General features: G+C 47.0%; 1 protein-coding gene across 3 annotated transcripts in view; it reads right to left on the bottom strand.

Annotated features, from left to right (window-relative positions):
* Positions 1–24,640, bottom strand: part of MXD4 (MAX dimerization protein 4) — a 39,637-nt gene extending 14,997 nt beyond the window's left edge. Inside the window, exons 1-3 of one of the 3 annotated variants that reach the window (XM_054632947.2) lie at positions 24,487–24,640; positions 23,797–23,893; positions 14,520–14,549 (exon numbers count right to left, since the gene is read on the bottom strand). In XM_054632947.2, coding sequence (XP_054488922.1) covers positions 14,520–14,549; positions 23,797–23,893; positions 24,487–24,550 — 191 coding nt within the window. In that variant the 5' untranslated portion in view covers positions 24,551–24,640. Of the gene's footprint in view, positions 1–14,519; positions 14,550–23,796; positions 23,966–24,486 lie in introns of all 3 variants that reach the window. The other 2 variants (XM_054632945.2, XM_054632946.2) reach the window with 2 other exon arrangements.
* Between the last annotated feature and the right edge of the window lie 435 nt (positions 24,641–25,075).

Here is a 25,075-nt window from a genome sequence, read left to right as displayed (position 1 = left end):
AAAGAAAACCTCTTAGTATTAAAGCACTGTACCATAGCAAGGCACCCAGTGTGCAGATTGCTCCGAGATGTGTGAAAAGCTTGCTCACAGCTGAGTGCCTTGGAGTCAAACCCAGAAAATGCAGTCTTGCTCTTACAGCAAACCTCTTGGCTTTTTATTACCCAAGGAAAGATAAACCAAACACCAGGAAGCTGAGGGTCTTTTTCATGGTAAAAACAAATGCCTGAAGTTTGCCCACTGGTGAAGATTCATCCAAGGCATTTTTTGTGTGTGTCTAACACCTCATAGAACCCCTGCAACTAAATTCTGCAGTAAAGTCCACATGGAAACTAACAGGGAGGAAGAGCAGCGAGTGTCTAATTGCAGTGATTGTTAATGAATTAAATGCAACAACCCTGCAACCACCCACTTTATTTACTGTGATATTAACTGTATTCATCCTCAATATGCATTTCCAGCATGCTGAATACTTGTGTGCATCTGCTCTGCTGAACCAAAAGCAACCACCTTGGAAGTGTCCAAACATGGGATAACAACTGCAGCAAGCACCTCTTAGCATCACAAGCTTTCAGAGAGTCAGTGCTGCTCTGGACTCATCTGCAAGTTTTTCACATGAATACTGCTCAGCAATGTCTGGTGCTGTTCCCAATGCTAAGGAAATAGAGAAAACCTCTGCTGCCTGTTAACACAGCCTGTGATTTCCATGTTTTGCACATTTTATCACTCTGAAAAATATTTTGGTTCTTTTACACTACATCTAAATGCACATTTCAGCAGTTACAGTGCATTTTATTTACTTTCCCTTAGTGCCACTTCAGCCCACTAGATGAGTCCAGACTCCACACTTGACCTTTACCTTTTCACCTTCCAAAAGATGCCACTTGTTCACATTTTAGAACATAGACCTGGAACCAGAACTTACTCCTACATCTTTCAGTACACGTAAGTTAATGGAAGCATCTGCAGTGCCACAAATGGATGCATTTTTGGCCAGTTAACAGAAAGATAGCTGGAATGCAAGCTGGAAACAGGTGACTAGTAGCTGGTCTGTGAGAGGGAAGCTGCTGACTCCTAAAAGAGGGAATACCAGGCAGACCCTGCTGCCCATGTTGCCTCCTTTGTCTCTCCCATCATTACTCGTCCCTCCAGTAGCTCCTTCTGAATGCGGTGACAATTGCCTGTCCTAAGTTACAAGAGCATTGGGCTACATCAACATCTCCTCATCTCTCAAAATTCCCACAAGGAGATTTTGATGCACTTTGTGCTCTGGTTCCCAGCAGAAGGTGAGCTGTGGTCACCGATGTGCTGTATAACCTGGGAACCTCAGCTAAGAAGGGCAAATGACAGCAGCTCCCGAGGCTTGCTTTGGGCTGGAATGACCCTGCAAAGCAATCTGGACAACACCAGCATGAGAGACCTGACCAGAGCCTCAGCAGCTGGTGGCTTGCCAGAGTGCCCACGGGCTGTCCTTCAGGAACCCACCCAGCAGCAGAAGCACACAGACTGATGCATGTCCCACAGTCACATCTGACTTTGGCCACCAGAAGAAACAAAAGCCCAGTGGCACAGTTAGTGCCTGTTGCTGCACTGCTCCTCAACCTTCTCCCACTGGAGCTCCCCTGCCTGCAAAGTGAGCAGGAGCTGTCTGAGGCGTGCGAGGTGTGACAGGGATGTGTCACACGATGGTGCACGCTCACCCACGGCCCTGCACCGCCCCCAGGCCCAGCCAGCAGCCAGGAGGGGCTCAGAGGAGCCCTTGGGCAAGGCAAGCACAGGCAGGAGAACCTCAGCAAGGACTCCAGTGCAAGGGGAACACCAGCAGCTCTCACTGGTACCTGTTTTACCCACTGGGGAACCAGAGCCTTAGCCCCTGCAGCACTAAGAGCTGCAGGACCATCATCTGACCACTCTCCTCTCCTCTCCTTGTTTTTTTCTAGACTCATCCCTGCAGGCAGGTTTTTCCTCACAGCTTTCCCCATGCTTCAGCCATTGTGCTGTCTTAAGCTGCTCTTATCTGAAGAGCAGCCATGAAAGGTTTAAAAGCCCTTCATTGTTCTTGTGTCTCGGCAATAACTAACAGCAACACACAGAAATCTGAGATGTACTTCATGTGAAATGTCAACAGGAATTTACAAGCTATACAGGGATTCTCAAAAGCATCACAAGCAAAAGTAATGGCAGCTGGATATCATTTGTCTTTCCTGGATGGTATCCATCATAAATTTACATGTATGAGATTCTACATCCTTTGACCATAGGCAATAAATCTCTGACCTTGCAAGAATGTGAGGCAACAGAAATCAAACATTATGCAAACAGCTGAAACCCATTGCAGTATGTTTTTGCCCTTGTATGGATTTCTTTTCTTCTGCAAAAAAAGGGAAAAAAAGGAGATTCCAACCTATATTTTAGCATTTCAGCCTTTAGGTTGTGCTCATCTATAAAGAACAGTTTTCTGTGTTTTAAACCTTCAAAGTCAACGTCAGACAAATAGGAACAATTCTTAGAGCTATAGAAAAGGAATTTCTTTTTCAGGTGTCTTCTATTTTTAGCCCTGTTACCTACTGATTGTCTTTAACATTTACCCCTCTAACACTTCTAAGCAATGGCAAGGGAGGTGTCACCTGGTACCACGAGCTCAGCATCACACAGTACCGACCTAATCCAGGCAGATGAACAACAGTGCCTTGTAGAGAAATACATGAGTGATGGAAATATCATCATACGTACTGAAAACAGAGTCCACAAAAAACTAGTCAGCCATGCTTTTAATAAACCTATTTAATACTTCATTCAGCCAGCCACCCATTTGTTTTGCACATTAAAATGTGCACATTGCAATTTAGTAGTCCTCCTAAATTAGACCTCTCAAACCCATCTGTCTTACTGGCACTCAAGTTTCTTAGATTACACTGCAGGGAGACTCAAGTTTGTCTGCTACCTCAGAATAGTGTCAGACCCAATTAGATAAGGAAAGTGCTGCCACGAGATCATGCCATTACAGGATCAAGCAGTTGTAATTCCCACTTGACGTGACATGGAGGCACACACGTACTCACACGCTGCCATGGAGCCCCAGCAGTGGGTCAGGACGTGCAGCAGTAAAACTTTGGCCCTCCCTGGCAGTGGAGCACCATAAAGCAAATTGGCACAGCACATCCAAAGCCATGGTGTGAGTCTGCAGACCTGCAACAGGTGTGTTGTCCTTTGCCACCTTTCACAGTACTCTTGGAAGGAATTTGTCAAGGACTGCAGAGTGGGTTAAAGAGAATTACACTCATTTAAACAAAGAAAAGCTGTGTAGCAACAACACGTTTGCACTGGGTTTACACGCAGAGGGGAACAGGATGATCGTGATGATTTTTCACAAATTAACCATTCACCACCAGGTGGCTGGAGAGGATGCAGTCTGCCTCCCCCAGAAGTGGCTCCTGGGAGCTGCAAGTCCCTCTCACATGGGGCTCCAGGACCAAGGTGCAGCTCAGCTCTGTGCACATGAGCTACACGTTTATCGACTGACAACACCCCAGAGCAAGTCACTGCTTACAAATCAGCTCATGGCTTGAAACCGGCTTTAATTATCAGACTGTTTCCCCACATCAAAATGCTAAGCAAGAACATCGTGTCTCAGGACAGCTGCCAACAGGAAGGATCTTAAAAAAAAAAAGTGTGGGGGAGACTACAATGCTTAAATAAGCCTAGAGAAGTTGAGCTGCAGCACAGCACTAAGCCAAGAGAGCACACTACTGGGCCTAGTGAGCTTTTTCTGCCTAATTTTAAACCTCCCTATAGACCTAGTTATTTTGTACGTGTGTCAAATGAGGGGAGAAATGTGTTCAAGTTTGGGGGTTTTTTTAATACCACGGTATGATGCCAAATTAAAGGAGAGGCAAGTCAAGTTGAATTATTTTAGCTAAATTAAAAACATGCATTGCTGTCACACACTGAGCACAAGGCCTAGGGATAGCAGACAGCCAGAATTAAGCAGCCTTTTCCTGCATCAACTTAAATGAGTGTGAAGCATTAATATTTGCAATACTGGATACCTGTGACTGTGGTTTTATTGTCTATTGAACCTCAATATCCAAATACCAAGTATTCAGTTTAAGCAGCCTGACAAATGCTGTAGGGACTCCACCTTCCACATGCACAAGGCACCAAAAGAAACAACAGCAATTTACACCAGTTTTAAAACCTCATCAGAGCTAAGGCAACTCTGTCTCCAGTTCAGCACCTAAACAATTACTTGCTCCTTCACAGTGGTAGGAAGTTTTAAGCTCTGATCAGGAAACTATCAGAAAGAGATATTTAGTGCTATGTGTTACTTTCATTTTTGCTTCTGCTATTACTTCCTCGGCACATGCACCTACCAAAGCCTCGTGGCCATCTTAGAGGGAGCAGCTAATGATGGCAGCTTGAGCGTGCACAAGTGAATTGACTTGATTGGGGAAGGAAGTAGTGGGTGTTGCTTTTACCAGCAAGTGCAGATACTTGAGATGTGTTCCAGTGAGACAGCTGAGGTGCCCTGGGACAACAGCAGGGTGCCTGTTCCAGCCAGCTGAAGGCTGGTTCAGACCCCAAGTGAGAACAACAAAGGAGAGAAGAAAAGAAATCGCACTGAAGTAATTAAGAACACATGTCCCCAAATGTCTTGCTGTATGTCTCCAACTCCCTCATTTAAACCTTGTAATTAGAGGTGAATGGAAGACAGTGAGGTGTATGTATAAACAAATTTAGGGGAGGGATTAAATGCACTGACTGTAATTAAAGATGGTCACTTCCAAGGCTGCAATGGGTACTTTTACTTTCAGGTGAATTAAAAGCTGAATAACACCTATTTCTGCCACCACCCCCCCCAAACAAAAAAAGAAAAAATCTGACATCAAGGGACAGTGGAGGCTTGAAGATATCTGACAGTCCTGCCTCCAAGTTTAGATACAGCTTGCCACAAAACCAGTAGTGCCTTGTTTATAATTTAATTTCCAACCTATTTCCCTTTCCATTGAACAGTATAAAACTAGTTGTCTCTGAGCCAGATAAGGTGCAGTTGAGCAGAATCTGAAAATGATCCATCTGGGGATGATAAGGTATGGAACACCTTTCAAAACTCTCCTTCCTTCTTTCTTCCCTGCAAAATTGAGCTCAGATTTCTTAAGTGCAGTGTCCTGAGGTTATCTGGCAATGGAAGGAAGCGCCAGAAGTTTGGACTCACTTGCCATGTGAGTATGTAAAGTCAGACAGTGGGAACCAAGACACCCAACAGTCTATTTAAAACACCTCTTAGCACCTACACCCAATAACTGCTTCTAGCAAACATACACAACAAGCTCCCAAATTTCCCTAGCAGAAATTATTTGCTCCACCCATGTTGTTCATTGCAGCAGTCAACACAACAGCATTTACCAATCGGGATTAAGTCAGCTTTCTTGGGGAATTACAGGGTTTGCTACCTTTATGTTTTGTAAATACCAGCTAATGTGCTATGTAAGACACAGAGTGTCTGTGCAGCTGGTATTTGCAAACACTGCTGGTATTCCTAACTTCAATAGGAGCTGCTGAGTCCTGACAGCAATTACATGCCAGGCAGGCCCCTTATTTAGCACCTTGTATCTTCATTTAGTTACCCAAACTGAACCATCAAGGAAAGAAAAGCAGATAAATCTGTTAGGCATCAGTCCCAAGGAGGCAGCTGGGAGAAGAGGACTCACCACTACAACTCCAGCCTTTTACAGGCGCTTTTCCACCTTCAGATGTAGTCTTTGACTGTTACACAAATCTGCTTTGTTGCAATAAGGTAGAACCTAATAAAGGCTTTCTTCATGTAGGGCATGTAGCCTGCAACCAGAGTTATTAGTTTTTCAAGTCAGAGGCATTGCAACATGACCTCATGTACATACATCCAAGCCCACACCTCTGCTGTGTCGGCTGTGCCAATCTCCACGTGCTACAAAATTAGTCACACTAATTTATGTAGAAAAAAGCTTGTGTAACATAAACTAGCATTAAACAATAATATTAGCCAATTGACATCCTTTACAAGTTCTGTCACTCTGCTGTAGCCTAGAAGGATGTGCACATAGCTCAGCATATGTATTTCCATCTCAAAAGGCAGCACTCTATCTAAGTCCCAAAACACCTCTCTCCTTCCAAACATAGGGAGGGGTGGGTAGAAGGAATATCTTATCCATTCTTGGGGATTGCACAGTTTTTTAGGACAAGAGGAGTCAGTTTTTAACTGGATCCCATGCACAAGGAAGGGGATGGGGTAGGGGAGGAGTTGGTTTTGGTTTTGTTTTTCTAAAAAAGGCCCAAATTAAACTTCTGTGAAGGGACAGCATTATGCTTTTTCACATTTATAATCTGCTGTCTAAATGCTCATGCTCAGTACAGTTTCTGGAACCTTTCTGCATCCTCTGCAGCTGCCTGGATGTGATGCAGGGTTCAGCCTGCAGGCAGGCACAACTCCTACTGAAATTCCCTGGGCATGAGGCAGAGTTGGGCCCACAGTCTGCCAGTGTACCAAGGGGAAAAAACACAGATTAAAAACTACTTGACCTGCAAAGGAATTCTGTGCAGTAAATCTAAGCACAAGTGTCTGCTGACAGAGACCACGAGGGAAAAGGAGCATGAGCTACAGCAGGGAAGTACACACCGTTCCATTCAGAAAGAGACATTTTGAATTTGGGACCAGGCCATGGTATATCCAATACCCAAGTGAGGTAGTCACTCCAGGGAAAGGAGTGCTAAAAATAGAGCTACAGATGCCAATACAGCATGGAGGCAGGGAGAGGAAGGGACAGGACAAGCAACTCACAGAACACAGCCACCTCCTCCAGCTGAGGTTGATCCCTTTTTGTCTACTCGAAGCAAGGGCACTGGGACTCAGTGAATGCTCGTGACATACTTGGGAGAAAGAAAGGCAGGCTCCTGCAGACCTGGTGTGAATCCTGAGTGCAGAGCCAACCTTGCCTCAAAGAGCTGGAGCTGCACTGCTGACTTCCAGGCACATTTGCTGCTTCTTCAAACCACAGCAGGTACCACTTCTGTATATTGGTCTGTGGGCTTCCACAGACCTGACTGGCTGGGATTCAGCCAAGGATTCCCATTGCATTATGTAAGACTCATTTCAGAGGCCAGCTTCTTAAAGTCCATTAGCTGCCTAAATACCTTTAAAAAAACCAAAAATCAAATTCCAGCTCACTTGTCCAGATGTAGCTAAGCAAGCTTAAAAAACCCCTCTTTTTCAAAATACCTAATTCAACTTTTTTTTTCTCCTCCAATCAGAAGAGCAGCCACCATCAGGCCTCTCTTGCCCTATATGCAGGGAATCAGCACCTAACTGTACTGAAAGTACCAGAAAGTCTGGCCCATCCATCTCTACTTTGTACAAGTCCAGCCCACTTTCTCTACCATGCTGGATGAGAACTAGCCAGGTCAATTAGCAGACGCTGAAAACAGAAACCACCTTCTAGACAGTCCATTAGAGGCTGACACACAATGGACTTATGTTTGAAGAGAGGGATGAACAAATTCAAGTGGAAAAAAATGCATGCACTTGGTTTCTCACCCATCTGCTCCCTGCTGGCTGCTTGGCTGGCCAGGAAGCACAGAGCTTTCTGGAGCCCAGACCCAGGACTCCACTCATGCTCCACAGTCCAAAGCTGACTTCAGCAGGAAAAAGGACATAATAATTGAGTCCAAACTGTATTTTAGTCCCATCTTTCATTGCAAAATAACAGCTTTGTCCAAATCATGAGTATGTGTACATCTCTGATACCTGTAATATAACTTCCTGAGCAGATTAATTTTCAAGCTTTGTCTGCTTAATACACTCCTCCTGTCCAAACCAGCAGTGTAGGTAGGAAGACATATTTGTTGGGAGTGCATCATCAGGTGAGCTGCTCTGTGCACTGAAAAGACAACAGTTCAGTGCATAAGTATCCACAGCAGCTACTGCAGCAGGTACTGCAGGACAGTCACAGGTCCAGACACTTGCTGACTGCCCAGAGATGGGACAACAGTGAGGAAAGAACAGCATTTAAGTACAAAGCTTTAAACCTTCCAATTTCTTTAATTCCACAGATCTGTCAGACTCAGAAGCATGGGTTGCTTCAGCAAAAGCACAGGATTAAATCTCAGTTCTGCAGGTCCAGTTCTTTATAGACCTTGCTAAAGAAGCTCTGCAAAAAATATTATTACAGAGATTTTTAACACCTGGTAAGAGGGGCTTTAAGCTGACATTCAGCCTTGCACTGGCTGAGGCAATGCCAGTCACCTGCTCACTACAGCTGGAACCCTCAGAGAAGCAGTCATAGCTGGGGAGGGGGAGCAGATGCCCAAACCAGGGTGGCTTTCAGCTCACAAAAGTCAAATCACACTCCCAAGACATTACCTTGCTTAAGGAGTGCAAAGGTATGTTTATTGCAATTCACTGGGATTGTAATAAACCACTTCACACCGACCAGAAGGTGTAAAAAAAGCTCTTTTCTTGACAAGAAAACCAGAAGAAAGATCTAGTACAGAGGTTCAATTCTGCTAGCAAGACACCGTGGTTCCCACCACTAACACAGCAGCCACATTATCTGAATGGTTTATGTACAATCTGGACAGTTCCTAGAAATGGTAGCAATTTTTATAGACCCATTATAACAATGAGATCTTTCCCAGGTCAGTTAGACCCATCCAGCACAGCACTTTCCAGGAAACAGCAGCCAAAACTGGATGCTTAAGAAAAACATTAAACTGACAGAGAAGTGAACTGTAACTGCTCTGTACTGTAAATTAACACTGTAAATTAACACTGTCACTCCAAGAAGCCATCCCACCCTCTCCCTGTGACACATCAGGGTGTGCCTGTGACAGTGAGCTGCCTCAGGAAGGTGACCTGGCCAAAGGAGGAAGCTTCTCCCCTCCTGCTGTGCTGGCAGGAAGCAGGACCCAGGAGCACCAGTGTGCAGCCAGAATTTAACCTTCCACCAGGGTTAAATTCCTGGTGGAAGCACAGCAGTAAGACACTGGGTGATCCTTCCCTGGAAGGACTGTACCTCCAGCACCAGTTCAGGGGTTTCCTCAGTTAGTGGTGGCACCACAGCCACTCAGCATGATGGATCAATGCAGTTACAGCTTTATGCTGCATAACACTGCTAACCACAATGGTAATTTGTGATTTTGAAAAGGCAGCCCATAATAAAAATAAACATTAAGCATTGTTTTGGTATGCTATTATTTCAATGACCTTTCAGTTCTGTTTCAAAACTTCCAAGTGTATCACCAACTGGCAATTACATGCTTTTCATTAACCCTACAGTTTACTAACGCGAAGAGCCACAGAGAAGATTTCAGGACATCCATCTAGGCATTCTCTCAGCTTATATAAACTTCAAACACCAAGCAACTCTGGTGGGTGAAACTGATGTACCAATGAATATAACTGTGCTCTTGAATGTGCAATTCCTCCATGAGAAAACCGTCTATCAGGACTTAACTTCAGAGGCACCTGCTCTGTTTTCTGTATCAGCTAATGTTGTACATATTAATGCTCCCATCAAAATATATATTGCTTATTAAAGCCTGTGTTTCTGTAGGAACACCCATTCATGTACACAATGATGCAATATAGAAACTTTGTTCTGGAAAGATTTTAGCTTTAAGGACTGCACAAAAATTGCATCAGTATTACCTTCTGTGCACAAGGGAACACTTTCAGTCTCCCCCAGTCAGCACTCTACACAACACATACATTAAGCTCCTTTGGGAAGAAAGGTAGGTTTGGGGCTTTTTCCATCTTTAAGGTTTTGCAAATCACTGTGTCTCATGTATTCCCCATTCTCTTCTTGCACATCTCAAAGTTCAGGGTTGTCTCACTCAGTTGATCCAGGCCAGCTCCACAGCAGTCTCAGCTTGAACAGCAATGCCTGGTTTTTACCTCCATCTGGCTCAGCTCACCTGCTTTTGTCAAATCTAAGCCTGAGGACCTGGGACCTAGATCAAGCCATACCAGGGTCACATAGCACTTCTTCAGCTCATATGGTGCCAGTCTGGGGAAGGCAGCAGGTGGCTAATTTTGAGGTACGCTTATTCATTTCCTCTCTAGTTCTTAAAAGCTGTTCTTTAAAATCATCAACTTTAATGAGCTGTTTCCAAAGACTTTGCCAGGGGAAGGGCAAGACCTTGAACCCCTCCTGCAGCAGAGCTCCTCATGGCCAGGCAGGAGTGAATGGCACCAAGGAAGTCCTGATGGGTTGATCTCAGTATCCTCTGTCAGGCTCCATGTGCTTTGACTGGAGGTGTCTCTTTCCTGCACTGCCCTGCACAAGCTGGGGAGAACACAGTGAACAGCCAAGGGCAGGTTCTCCCTGCCTTCACAGAGCAGTGTGGAGATCTCAGCACAGTCTACAGGGCATAGACCTTGGCTTTTACCTTCTAGTGTAGAACTAGTAAACATTGATGCAAATAAATGAGATTATGCTGTGTCTTCTAAAGAAGCTTAAGTCTCTTATGAATTCTTAGGTGTTTTTTTACTCTATGAAAGCTGAATTCCTCTACACAGCTGTCAGGTCGATTTAAAAATTTCCTTGCAAAAAGTCACAATTATTAATTTACTTATTACTTATATTGCTCTGTGAAAGCCTACAGACCTAATGGTCTGGCTGGAAACAACAAAAAATACCTACATGAATATACATGTTTGTCATTAGGAGCTAGTTACATCCAAGTGCCACTCTGACTAACCTGTCTGTAAGATATTATTATAATATCTTCTGGGACCTCAGCTGTCCCTAGGATAGAAGATTTCTTGCCTTCCTGCTCTTTATTTAGGGGTTTTCCTGTTTCATGGCTCCAAGATGCACACCTTGAATGCACAGGACCAAAATGAGACTGCCATTAGAGGGACGAGTCCTTACAGAGTTTCCCTGTAACAAACCCACACTAAAGTTCTGAGCAGGGCATTCTAGGGAAACATAAAGCAGAGAAAAAGGAATTTCATGTATGAATCACTGAGAAACATTTTACCATAAACGTAATCTGAATTCTATCATATAATGAAATTTTTTTCTTGCAATTACATTTCTGCTTTCATCTTCCTCTGAGCACCCCCTCAAGAGCACACAGAAAAGAGACCCAGCAGTACCAAACACAAAATAAAGTGGTAGTGCCAAATGGCCAAGCCAGCACACACAGAGGTCAGCCACTGCCATTCCCACCAACATTGAAACCAGAGATAAGACCTCTGATGTGCAACAGCAGTGCAGAACCCAAAACAGCAGCATGTACATGAATGGCTGCCATGGCTTTCCAGTCACCAGCATCTCTGGCCATGCTGAAGCAGGACAGGAGAGTTGTGTACATGAGGAAGCCATTTCCCTGCCCTCCAGCGCAAAGGGCAGCCTCAGACACCACGTGAGGGACTGGGCAGGGAGGAGGACATCCTCTCCTCCTCCTTGACAGGCTGCTGTGAGATAATCCAGTGTGCCTTGCCAGAGCATCATCATGGCAGTGCTGAGTCAAGGCACTGGTCCTGGAAAGGAGACACCTCCAAAATCAACATCCAGGGCTTCCCAGCTGGCAGGGCAGGGCTGCACTGGAGGGGGAAGGCAGGCTCTGCTGCAGGGAGACACCACGGCTGTGAATCTTCCATTAAAGCGTGCAAGACACTTCATAGATCTTAATGTAATTTTAGTTAAACACAGTGAAAAACACTATGATCGGTATTATCTGCTCATACACCCACAGTGCTGGAGGAGGGGGTTGTTAAAAAGAAGAAAATAGAAATTGCAGGAGTCCTTCACACCAATACACCAGGCAGCTAGAACTGTACACACCTCATCTGCTTTTGTGAGCACCCATTTGCACATACAAGGATCTTGCACTAATTTGCAGGTTCTCACCAGGAAGAATAAAAATCTGGCTTCAAGTATAGTTTAACTGCAGGAGGCACAGCAAGCAGCAGCAGTTAGAAACATTAGTTGTATAATCACAAGACATACTGTGCACTTTACCTATTTTGACCTTGAGATGGCAAAGAAAGAAAAGGTAGCGAGGCAAGTACTATATGGTCCATCTACTACAAAGATACAACACAGAACTGAAAGTGAGATCAGTGATTGAACAATTAATAGATTCTCCTTCTGGCCCTGCATCTGCTGCAAATGCTGCTGTGCCTCATTTACTGTGCTGCTTAAACACGTTAAGGCAGAGCAAAAGGAAGAAGAGGAAAATAACTGAAGGAAAAAAAAAAAAGGAATATGCAGATAAAAGTAAATTCTTAATGATGAAGAAGGAGGAGAGGAAGAAACTGAACAGAATGAGAAAGAATCATAGTTGGGGGCAATTTTTTTTTCTTTTAAGAAGTGTGACCAAAGGACAGAATTTTACATGCAGTTATTTTCCTGAAGACTCTGTCAGCAGAACTTCTGCCCTGACGATGTCACTGCCTTAGCCAGTGCACTGCATTCTACTGCCCAGGCCTGTGTTTGTGAGCTTGAGCCTTCTCCAGTTCCTCTCATCACTAGGATGACCACGTGGCTATTAGGCACAGCTATAGTTTACTCATATTGCAATTAAACTACAGGAAAGCATGTAAGCATGCAAGGGAAGTGATGGTCTAGCTCCTACACAACTGCAACCACAGAACAACACACAAAAAAAACCCCACAAGTTCAATCTTGTTGTGCCATCAACCACGTTTCAGGTATTTAGGAGCAAACAGGTTTAAATCATATCCACATACACCCCCCTCGCTTTTACTGGATGCATGAAACTCGAATGACCACAAGCAACACACAAAAAAGGAACAAAAACCACCCGAACGGGCGTTTATCCTGCTGCCTGAATGGTGAGTGAAAGGCAGAGGCCCCGCAGTGAGGGTGCCACAGCGGGAGCGAGAGGCAGAGCGAGCACGATTGTGGTGTCCCTCTGTGTCCCCTCGGACAGGCAGAGCCAGCACGGCCGCGGTGTCTCTCTGTGTCCCCTCAGAAAGGCAGAGCCAGCACGGCCACCGTGTTTCCCCGTGTCCCTTCGGACAGACAGAGCCAGCACGGCCGCGGTGTCTCCCGGTGCCCCTCAGACAGGCAGAGCCAGCACGGCCGCGGTGTCTCCCGGTGCCCCTCAGACAGGCAGAGCCAGCACGGCCGCGGTGTCTCTCTGTGCCTCTCGGACAGGCAGAGCCAGCACGGCCGCGGTGTCTCCCGGTGCCCCTCGGACAGGCAGAGCCAGCACGGCCGCGGTGTCTCTCTGTGTCCCCTCGGACAGGCAGAGCCAGCACGGCCGCGGTGTCTCCCCGTGTCCCCTCAGACAGGCAGAGCCAGCACGGCCGCGGTGTCCCTCTGTGTCCCCTCAGACAGGCAGAACCAGCACGGCCGCGGTGTCTCCCCGTGTCCCCTCAGACAGGCAGAGCCAGCACGGCCGCGGTGTCTGTGTCCCCTCAGACAGGCAGAGCCAGCACGGCCGCGGTGTCTCCCCGTGTCCCCTCGGACAGGCAGAGCCAGCACGGCCGCGGTGTCTCTCTGTGTCCCTCGGACAGGCAGAGCCAGCACGGCCGCGGTGTCTCCCCGTGTCCCCTCGGACAGGCAGAGCCAGCACGGCCGCGGTGTCTCTCTGTGTCCCTCGGACAGGCAGAGCCAGCACGGCCGCGGTGTCCCTCTGTGTCCCCTCAGACAGGCAGAGCCAGCACGGCCGCGGTGTCTGTGCCCCTCGGACAGGCAGAGCCAGCACGGCCGCGGTGTCTCCCGGTGCCCCTCGGACAGGCAGAGCCAGCACGGCCGCGGTGTCCCTCTGTGTCTCTCGGAGCGATGCTCCCGGAGCCCTCCCGCAGCCCAGGGCCCAGCTGCACACACACCCTGGCACAGTACAACACCCTCTGAATGAACGCTCCTCCGGAACGGGGCAAAGCAGAGCTCCGCACCACGCACTGCTCTAAGCTCTCTCCTGGCTAAGCCCGGCTTTTCCCGGCGCTGCATTGGCCGGAGCAGGCTCGGCTCAGGCAGTGCCTGCTCCTGCCCCGGCTCACACTCAGCTCTCCGGACAGGACACGCACCAGGCAAGGAAACGGACGGAAGGGAAAAACTGATCTCTAGGTACTGACATGCAAGATGAAAATTAACGGCACTTTAGGCATACTTTAAAAGAAACATAAAATAACCCTGTGTGACACATTGTTCCCGAAAATCATTCACCTTAATCACAAAAATACTTTGTACTTACAGCATTTAACACCTCTAGCAAACAGTTGCTGCAATCAGATTCTTTGTTAGTAACAATTCGGTTAACCAGTTACAGCATTAATCAGTCCAAAGCTAACTATTAGGGATGTTTCAAAAGGAGCATACCAGACAACAGGGGGGAAAAAAAAAGCCAAATAATACTACAATTATTAGATTTTAGTTGATAAAAAAACCAAAACCAACTTAATAAATTATTCACTGCTGAATCAAAATAATTTCAACAAAATGTTCTTCAATAAACACAGTAATTCAAATGTCAGCCATACATATTTTAATTATCTTTTTTTCAAGACTTACCTATGTTTTTCTAGTTCGTTGTGTGATGACCTATTAAAAAGAGAAAAGAAATATTAGAGAAAGGATAAATAAACCAAGATTTATAATATTTTAAAGACAATACCTGCATAAATTGCAAAAGAGTTCTCTAAAATACGTATTTAACATGGATTATGAAACAGCTTTTCTTTTAAATTAGTTCACTTTTAGATTCTTCAGGGTATCAACTTAATTTCCATGAGTAAACTGTAGGTTTGGGGGGAATTATAATATATTTGCATTTATTAGTGTTCTATACATTCAGAGACAGAAATGAACATTAAAAACTGAGCAGGTTAGTAATAAAAACAGCCCACGAGATTTTTATCAGTGAAGAAAAATTATGAGGGGGTAGAAAGTGTTCGAAGATCTAAATGGTAACAGGCAAGACCAAAAAGCACCCAAAAAGCCAGCTTTCAAGCCCATGGAAAAGCAGAAAGAAAAATCAGCAGCTAATCACTGCTGTTGTTGTTGACATCTTAATGGCAACAAAAGAGGAATCCTCTTAATTCTTCTCAGTCTACAAAGAGAAAATAAAACCCAAAAAAATCATAGTCCCTGTACTGACCACAGCAGCATGTTATCCTTTTCCAATCTACTTGGATTAAAGATTTTTTTTATTTCTTCAACTGATGCCACGGTTTCTTTGCCATTAGGAGGCAGCCCTAAATTCTTGGGGGATTTTTTTTTTAAACTGATTCAGCTAAAAATATTCATTTTATTTATTTACACAGCTCAGATTAAAAACATTCCTAAAATGAAGTTACTGTCGCCGCCTCAGAACCAGCAATTTTCCGTACTTTCAGTTTTGTCCCACTGAAAACATGCCCAGCACGTCAGGATCAAAAGATGCAGAGGCGGTGGCAGCTTTTAGGGCTGGCAGATTATGTCAGAGCAGCTCTGCTGGAGCCTGCTGCAACCCCAGCCTGCAGCTGGGCACGGGTGCAGAGTGAGGTGCCTTTGGGCAGGGCAAGTGCACCAAGGTCCCTCCGGGGAGCAGAGCCATCCCAGGGGGACGAGGGAGCCCTCCTGCACAATTCTGCCTGGTGCCCAGCTGTCCTGCTCTCCCTGCACACACTGAGCTGCTTGATGCTGTGCCTGGGCGTGACTGATGGCAGAAAATCACTCCAGGCATACAGAGGGAAATAGAAAGCAAAGCTCACACAAGAAACATCCAGTGAGCAAACCCACGAGCAGCTGATCTCAGGCCAGTGCAGCTCCTGATCCTGCAAGGAACCAAGCGAACTGCTCCTCTGCAGGTAAAACTGAAATGCATACAAGGTTCAGCACTGATGCTAATCCTCTCTCACCAGAAGGCATCCCACTGTTGGTACCAGGACATCAATTATGTCAACCATTACCTGACATCTTTTTCTCAAAAGCCTATGAATTCCTTGTGTATTTTTGTTGCATCAAGTGAGCCATGATCAAGTAGTGTGTGTATTTCTACAATGCCATTTAAGTGCTCCTAACCAATGCAGCAACACCACAAGTGTTAAACACATTTTCTGTTCTACATTAATAGGGCAAGGTGGGCTTGGTCATTTGGCTATCTTAAGATGATTTTGTTTTTATATTCTACTCCTACTCTCTACACAGAGATCAGACTTTCTCCACAATCATTTCTCCACACCAACGTTCACAAAAATTGACAAAGACCATGCTAAATCCACCAGTGTTTATGAAAACACATGCAGAACAGAAGTTCAGTAGGGAACCATTGTCCCCAAACACCCTCAACAGGCCCATCAAAGACACTGTTTGTAGGGAACTTTGGAACCAGAGAGGAAATACAGGCTGGCCTGGATTCATCCCTATGACATGAACTCCTTGACATTTCTGGCAATTAGACACAAAGGTGAACACAATCACTCCAACCGGCCCATTCTGAGCAGGCAGCTCCCAGCAGCTGTGGTGAGCACACACAGGGACTGCATGGGAACCACGGGCCAAGGAATTCTGCCTGCATGGAGTTCTTTGCTGGGCTGAGAGAAGATGCTGTGAGCAGCTGGCAGTCCTGCACACAGCACACCTACAGGGCACCTGTGGCACATGGAGGGGACCCTGGCATTCTCCTGAGGTACATCCTGCCAGGGCAGCTCTGGAGCACATCCGTGGGTGTGCCAGCTGCCAAAGCCAGCAGCAGTGACCATGAGCCTCTTGGCAGAGCTCTTGGGGACACAAAAGCCCCAGCAATGCCTGCAGTGTGCAAACGTGGGCACCAGCCACACATTTTGGGAGGTGTCAGGAGCCAACTAATGCACCAACTATCAGACCCCAGGCAGGAACCAAACCCAAGAGTCAATTCACCTGAGAATTGCTCCATCTACAGAGAAAGTTGAATACCCTATTACAAAGCATGACAGGGATTTCTTTGGTTGGGTTTGTTTTCAGAAGACATGAACCCCTCTTGAAATACTGGGTTTTATTTCCTTCACTGTCTGCAGCACAGTATATTGCAAGAATATCCATCTCCTGCTGTTTATGCAACCTAAAGTGAGGGGAAAAAACGTAAGAACTGGTCTCCACACAACCCAGCACCCTGTTTCAAAATGGAGTCTTTTACTACTTTAGTAAAGATAAGATGTAGGTCACAACTAATAAGATATATGTATATATGTATTTATAAGAGAGAGACAGATATATGACTGTGCTTTGCAGGCAAATGGTCTGTGGAGCCTCTCAAAAATGGCTTCAAGAGAAGGAAGACTTCTGGTGTTTAACTTAGGTTCACTCCACTGAGTTTGTATCTCCACAAAAAGCTTGAGGAAGTTGGGGGTAGCAGTGAGGAAAACAAAAGGTTCAGACAAAAATAAAGGGAAAAAGCCAACAACAAAAAACTCTGCAAAATCATAGATTTTGGGATAATGAATGCTGGTGCTTAGACTACACTGTTGATCTGAGACAGCTCTAATATCCCTTTAGCAAATGCCAAGCAGTTCACAGCCTATAAATTTTATTTGTGAAGACATTATCAAAAGAAGATTTGAAAGAACAAGGAGGAACCAAGCAAATGCAGCCATTGGTCTGCAAGATGCTGTGCTACTTCTCACAGACGTCCCCAGAGCCATCCCCGTCTATCACCTTCCTTTCCTCAATTCTAGGTATTGGATTTCAGCTTTTGGTTGATTCAACATTCAGCAGACACACCTAAGAAATTTGGACAGGTGCTAACTGAGATTGCAAGACTAACACAGAAAAGGCCACGGCCCCTCCACCTCCACTGCTGCCAGTTTATGGGTGAGCCAGCAGGATCTGGTCACATGCAGGCCAGGCTGAGATTTCACTGTATGCAGGATGCACAGCCTGTTTCAGTATTCAGACAGCTTCCCTACTCCTCCATCCATCCATCCATCCATCCATCCATCCATCCATCCATCCATCCATCAGAAGGGCATCTGCTCAGCAGGGAGGCAGCAGCTCCTGACAAAAGCAGGGATGTATGGCAATGCTGTTTACTGCCCTGTGTTAATGGCAGCAGGTCTAGACCGTGACTCACCAATACACTTCCAGTTGCCAAAGCACTTTAAAGCACTGTAGGGAGCAAAGTCAGGTACTTAACCAAGTGCTTGAAACGGTGGCAGCACCTTACCAGTGCCAGGGCTTTCTGGTGCAGGCAGGACTGCCAGGGTGTGATACAGCCCATGTGCAGGATACAACTCCACCTCAAGTCATGCAGCCACATGAACTACACTGCAAGCACTTCACCTTTTGTCCAGGACAAAAAAGTAAGAACAAACAGAACAGGAAGCTTTACAAGGTGCTACACCTTAAGTGTCTGCAACCAGTTCCCACTCCCAAAAGTGCAGGTGTGTAAAAGCACAAAGCTTACACCTGCAGCCTTGTGTGAATGTGACTGCTGTGCAGCTTTTCATTGAAAGGATCCAGATTCATTCTAGGAAATTCCCTGTCCACATACCTAACCTGCTGTGGAATGCACCTGAAAATACTACAGTTCACTCCACAAAGCACAGATAAACCTGAACATGAACACATATTCTGCCTATTATTCATAGCTTCTGGGTTGTTGGTTTTTTCCCATTTGTTTCAAACTGGATACATTGCTTACAGCCTGTCAAAGAAACAGCCTGTACCAAATTAATCCACTAAAAATTAATTTTGCATTCTCCTCATAGCAAAATTTAACCGGTTTTGCAGATTCAGCTGGGATCTGGGAACCAGGCACACTGGCACAGCCTTGATGCAGAGTTCTGGCTCTGGGATCATATTCAAGTTGGTGCTGCCACATGTTTGCAGTGGCCAGGTCTGAATGTGCTTCTAATACGGTGGCAATTTGTTTTCCTCAACTGCACAAGCAGTGCAGCTTCCAAACATTGCAGACCTACTGCAGTTCCTCAGGGGGGACAGGTCCATTGGTGAAGTCTGTTATATTGGGACTAAAATGCATTATTTTGAAACCAAATGTGGCAATATCAATTGCTGTCCTAGCTTCAGGAAGGCAAACTGAGAAAGATCTATTGAATTCAGAAATCCAGGTGAAAATTCAGTTGTGTCTGCACAGTCTGCTTTGCAGTGTTTTATTCCTGGCCTCTCACAAAAAAAAAAAAAATTAAGGAAAAATAAAACAAAAATCAGGCTCCAATCCCTAAGCTGCTTAGTGTGGGCACAGAAAAACATCTGCAGAGAGCAAGGGGCTCGCTCTGCGGGCCACAGGTTCACCCTCACCATGAGCCAACATCAACAGAGGAATTTGGACATTAGGCTCTGTTTTTATTTGAAAATCCAAATGCCGCTTTCATCTTTTTCTGCATATAACCCTTTGCCAGAACACAGCACGAAGTACATGTCTATTTATATAACATATGAGCAAAAATATTAATTAATTAATAGACACAGAAGATATATTTATAACCCGGCATTTATTTTGCTCCCTCTCCTTCAATAAACCAGCTCCTAAATTAACAGGCCAAACACACTGCATCACCGACATTCAATTCCTTTCTCTGAAAGTAAATTTAACTGTGACCTCAGTAGACTGGCATCTAACACTAAGATTTTGCTTTTCATTTTACCTTATTTCTGACCCTTTCACGGCGAAGCAGCTGCCTGAGCTCCCTGGTGCATGGGCAGACACACACCTCAAACCCACACACAGCTCAGGGTACCCAACACCTGGTGAGTGTCACTGCAGCCAGGGCAGAAGAAAGCCTAGTTATCTGCAGGGTTGCATGTTCCTTCGTGAGAGTGCTTTGCCTTGTGAGCAAACGTCACCAAATTTCAGATTTGTGTCGCATTCCTCCTCGGCACATCGCACATGTGTCACCTATCTGTTTCTTTAGAGCAAAAACCAAGCTTGACTTTTGAATATTTGCTATGAACATTTCCAAGGTACAATAGCAATAAATCCAGCTCTTTGTTTTATGCCTTTTTTTAATTCTAAGTACTCCTTAACAAGAATTATTAGACTGCATGGTACTGCTTTAGGAACTACATACAGCCACTGCTCTGCGGAGACATTTATTATACTATAGTCAAGTACCTGATAAGTGTTATTGTAACAAGATGTGACCCAGGTTTACCTCCCTGCAAAAGATAATATTGTGGCTTTTTCTAATCTCCTGTCCTCTTCGCAAAACAAGAATCCAGTTTCATTTGCCAGAGGATTTTGGTCAAAATTATTGGGGGGAAACAAGTCTGAATCTCAGCTGAGGACATGGTACGAACAGCAAACCAGAAAGAAAACAAAGCAGTTTGGTTTGTGTGACATGGGAAAGGGCACATCACAGGAAACTGAGAAGAAAACATGTAAGATCAAGACATTTGAATGTGCAAGTGAAACAGAAATGGCTAAAAACTGTGTCTGATTGCTACCAATAACACCGAGGATATTGTTTATCAACAAACTGCTAACAACCACTTTCAATTTTGATTCAAAGCTAACAGTGGACAAAGCAAAACTGTTAAATTCCTACAGTGGACAGAAAGCTTAGAGATTTTGGCTAATGAAATGTAATTCTGCTGGTACTTTTCCCTGCACAAATCAAAACCTGCCAAAATTACTTCTCACTCAATTGCAGTCAAGAGGCCAGCAAGCTTTTAGCCCAGACCTGACATCCTGTCCGAAGGGCTGGCAGCCTCCTGCCCCCTCTCCTGCGGGTCTGGGCTCGCCAGCCATCCACAAGGGATGGAGGTCTCATCCTACAGTTTCCTACATGAACATCACCAGCACCTCGGCAGGGCAAGGAGGGGTCCCTCAGTGCCCTTGCTGAAGCCCAGGGCAGCTGGAATCCGTCCCTGCCCATCACCCAGCCTGCAGTGCCTGGCCAGCACACCTGTGCCACACGGGGTATGCTCTTCCCCCCACAGGCAGGCACACAGGGGGGAAAACACAGAACAAAGAAGAGTACAGCACGCCAGGCTTCCTCACATCTGACAGTTTTTCTCCTCCTCCCCTCTTTTCTGATTTTCCAAGAATAAGGAGATGTTTTTCATGCTTTTCTATATGTATACCTCATAAGGCATGAAAAAAAAAAAACAATGTATGTGCATATATACATCTCTCACTTTTTAATCTGATCAGATGCTGCAAGCAGCAGGATACAAAAATAGATAATGGAAACAACAATGCCCCTGCAGATCTGAAATGTGCAGTTAGCTGCTCCTTTCCTACTCCTCCAACCTTAAGTATGTATTTTTAATCCCGAAAAACAATAAAATAATAAGGCATGAATTTCAGACATGTATGCAATCCCCTGTATGCAATCAGATGCCTCCCCGCATCTAATGCTCCAAACCCAATGAGTCTGGAAAATGGTTAAAGTGGAACAACATGGACAAACACTGCTCGGTGGCTCACATCGCCCACGACCACTCCAGATCCTCTGAACTTTGGCCAGTCGTCTCCCTCTGTTAATCTTTGAGTTGCTTAGGAAGAATTAACTGTGTTTCCAAAAATCCACTCTAGTCTGGGGCTCGACCCCTATAGCCTCTAAGCTCCAAACAATAATAAAACAGTGATGCTGGTGTACATCATGTATTTTGCCCTGCATATTTAAATGCGGGAGTAATTTCTCCCCTGCAAATCTAAGCGTGCAGGCAAACGTGAGCAGCGATTGCTGGGCATGGGTACAAAGCCCATAAGGACAATGCAGAGGTACCCACAGGGCCCTGCTGCTGCCCCTCTGTCCCTGAAGGAGCAGGGAGCTGCATTAAAGCAATGTCCTTCTGCTTCCCACACTGGCCAGCAAGCCTGGTACCCGTGCTGAACCAAACCAGCCACTGTCCCAGCCGTGTCCACACTGGAAACGATTCCCTGACAAGCACTGTCCTGTCCTGTGCCACACATGACCCATCCCTCATCTCATCACTGCAGCTAGAAGCAAACAAAGTGTGAGTAAATGTACACATTGCAGGATGGCATTTTTGAAGGTTGCCACTGCTACAGAGTGAGAATCAGAACAACAAGCTAAACAGGTAAATAAATACAAATCTGCAGGCAGAAAAAAAACCAGGAAGATAACTGCAAGTGGATGTGTGTGCCTCAACTTCAATAACACTAGCAAATTTGTAACCAGAAATCTTTTAATTCTGCTGTATTTGATAGATTACAAATCCTCTCCTAAAAACTCCTGAAAGCAGCTTACAATTCAGACAAATAACTATTTTGCAGCGGATGACAAGAGCCCTAAGAACAGAAACGATGGAATAATAGCTCTGTAAGTAACACAGATTTCTTGAATGCAAGAGACACACAAGAAATCTGTACGACTCAAGGAGCAATTTACAGCTGGAAAACTTATGGAATGTGTTTTGAATTTTTTTAAAGGCAGTGAGCATACTTTATATGAAAATAATTAAAAATCTTAAGGAGCAAAGTGTCTCAGGACACAAGACACTCCTCCCACTCCTGATGACTTTCTCTTTTAAAATCAACTGACTGTCTTCTCATGCTCCACGATGAGACAAAGAATTCAACTAAAACTAAAACCAAAGTAGGAATACTGCAATTAACAGCCCCCAAAATGGTTGCCTTGCTCGGAGCAGGGGCACGGGGGCACAGTTTGCTCCCCCTCAGAAATCTTGGAGACACACAGCTCGGCCGCAGCAGGCACCACCAGGGCCCTCAGCAGCTTGTGTTTTTGCTCAAGGAGGGAGTTCGTCAGCTTTTGATTTCGGTTTGCACCTCCGGTGTCCCACGAGCAGCTCCTGGCCGCCTGCCGGGCACCTCCCCAGCACCATCCGAGCCGGCCGCAGGATGCCCGCCGGAGCAGCGAGAGCGGGCCCGCCGAGACTCACTGCTCCTTTGGAAAACAAGTCACGTGCAAAGCAAGTTCATTTTAGGCTATTCTACAGGAGCCACCATCCAGCATGACCATGCAGAGCAGAGCATCGCTGCCCCGGGACGAAGCAGGCCCAGCAGGGCACGCTCCTCGGTCCTCTCCGGAGCAGCCCTGGAGGAGCGGAGCGGAGCAGAGCGGGCAGAGCCCAGGGCCGGGCTCGCTCCCGGGCAGGGGGCCGGCAGCGTCCCCGTAAGACAGCCAGCCTGCCGCACGTACACAGCCCGAGCAGCAAACAAAGCTGCGGAGCCTGCGCGCAGCCGCGCTCGGCTCGTGCCATCGCAGCGCAGGTAGCGGCTGCGGGGCAGCACCAGAACCGCGGCGACAGCCGGACAAACAACCGCCGAGCCGCGCACCCCGGCCCGTCTGCGTGCGCCGGCCGGGCGGAAGGGCTGGCGAGCCGGCGCTGCAGCACAGCCCGCGGGCAGGTCAAGCTCGCTCCGGCACCTTCCCGGCCCGCACCTCCCGGAGAGGCCGGAGGGCGGGCGGAGTGTCCCCCCCGCCGCCCCGCACACGCTCCCGGCCCGGAGCCCAGCGCCGCCGCAACCGGAGGCTGCATCTGCTCGGGCTGCCATGGGGGAGGCGGCCGGCTCGCTGCCTGCGGTTCATAAATGAATGCCGGGGGGGAAATTAGGTGCCATGCAAAGAGAAATCTGGGTGGCGATTATGGTGCTTAGGTCTGCAGCAAAAGCCGCTGTCGGCGAGCGCGGAGCAGAAGGAGCGATGAGGGCGGATGGGTCTGAAGTGCAGTGAGTACTAAGGAGATGGTGTACGCGTGGCAGTGTTTATATGAGAGATCAAAACAGAGCCAAGCCCATCCAGGGGAAAAATGGCGACTACCGGGATGGGGAAAACTGAGACACTGGATTAGTTATTATTTTTCATAAATGTATGCACTGCACATAAGCTAGACACATTGGAAAAGCTGACGATTCATTCTGAAAAAGCGGTGCGTCTATTACCTGTTATTCTGGGATTTTCTGGCCATGGTGCCTGCCTTTGTTTTCTTTCTGGAATAGTCACTATCGAAGGGTAACACTGATGCATAGCCATGTTCTGCTTCTAGGGACAAAGTCAGCATTAGTGGCAATATATTTTTTCCATGCAATTTTTTCCTCCTTTGCAGGAACGCTAGGGTAAAGAACAGAATTTTTTCCGGTTGATTTGTTTGGATTTTATTCTGGCATCTCTTAAAGAAGAGAGACAAAAAAAAACATAACTCGGTAAACCAAAGGGGAAAAAAACAACACCGAAGTGTCGAAATTAGGAGGATTATTGGAGTGCACATTAAAAACGAGGCGGATCATGCAAACCCTTGTCACGCTGCGCTGGGGGAGGGGAGCTGCCATACAATCACCGACTGCCACACACGGAGCGGCGAGAGGGATCCTGAGCGCTGCCACACGCACCGTCCCCATCCAGGGCGGCACAAACAACCCCCTTCTGCTTTGCTTAGGGGATTTTATATTAAAAAAAGCCAAGATCCGAGCAGCGATGCTCCCCCAGCGCGATGCCGCTGGCGCAGCCCGGGTCCCCCCCGGGCAGGTGCGGGCTCGGGGCCGCTGCCCCGGCCCGGCCGCCGCACAACAAAGGCCGAGAGCGGCTGGGAGCGCCTGCGGGTGCCTGACCGACTGCCCGCCTGCGCCCTGTACCTCGGTCTCTTCGCTCCAAGTACTCGGCCGCTTCCAGGAGGATTAACAGGGAGTTCAATTCCATGGCTGCCCGTCCCGAGCCCCCCGCGCCGAGTTCACGCGCGGGGACTCCCGAGCCCCCGGTTTTAAGCACCTCGCTCAACCTACATTTGACACACAGGGGACGGGCAGCCCGCGCAGCCAATGGCGAGAGGGGAACGCGCGCGGGGCGGGACGTAAGGAGGTGGCCGGGCCAATCGGCGACCAGAGGGCCCCCCCCCGTCGGGGCAGGGGATGTTGACAGATCCCCGCCGACCGCGCTCATTGGCTGCCCCTGTAGTAACAATTTAGAAGCCGAAGCTTAGCAACAGCACGTGGTGGCCCGGCCCCCTCGGCCGCTCATTGGCTGCTTCCTTGCATGTTAAGAAGGCCGAAGCCGCTCATTGGTGCGCGGGGCGTCATGCAAATGAGGGCGGAGAAGGGGGCCAATGGGGCGGGAGGCGCGTGCCGCGCGGCGGGAGGCGGGGAGAGAGGCGCGGGCAGCCAATGGGCGGGAGGGGGCGTGGCGTTGCCGTGAGGAAGAGGCAGGCGGAGGGCGGGGCCGCGGGAG

Source organism: Agelaius phoeniceus, chromosome 4, assembly GCF_051311805.1.
Source record: "Agelaius phoeniceus isolate bAgePho1 chromosome 4, bAgePho1.hap1, whole genome shotgun sequence".
Classification (NCBI taxonomy): Eukaryota; Metazoa; Chordata; class Aves; order Passeriformes; family Icteridae; genus Agelaius; species Agelaius phoeniceus.
This window is presented reverse-complemented; position numbering and strand designations above follow the sequence as displayed.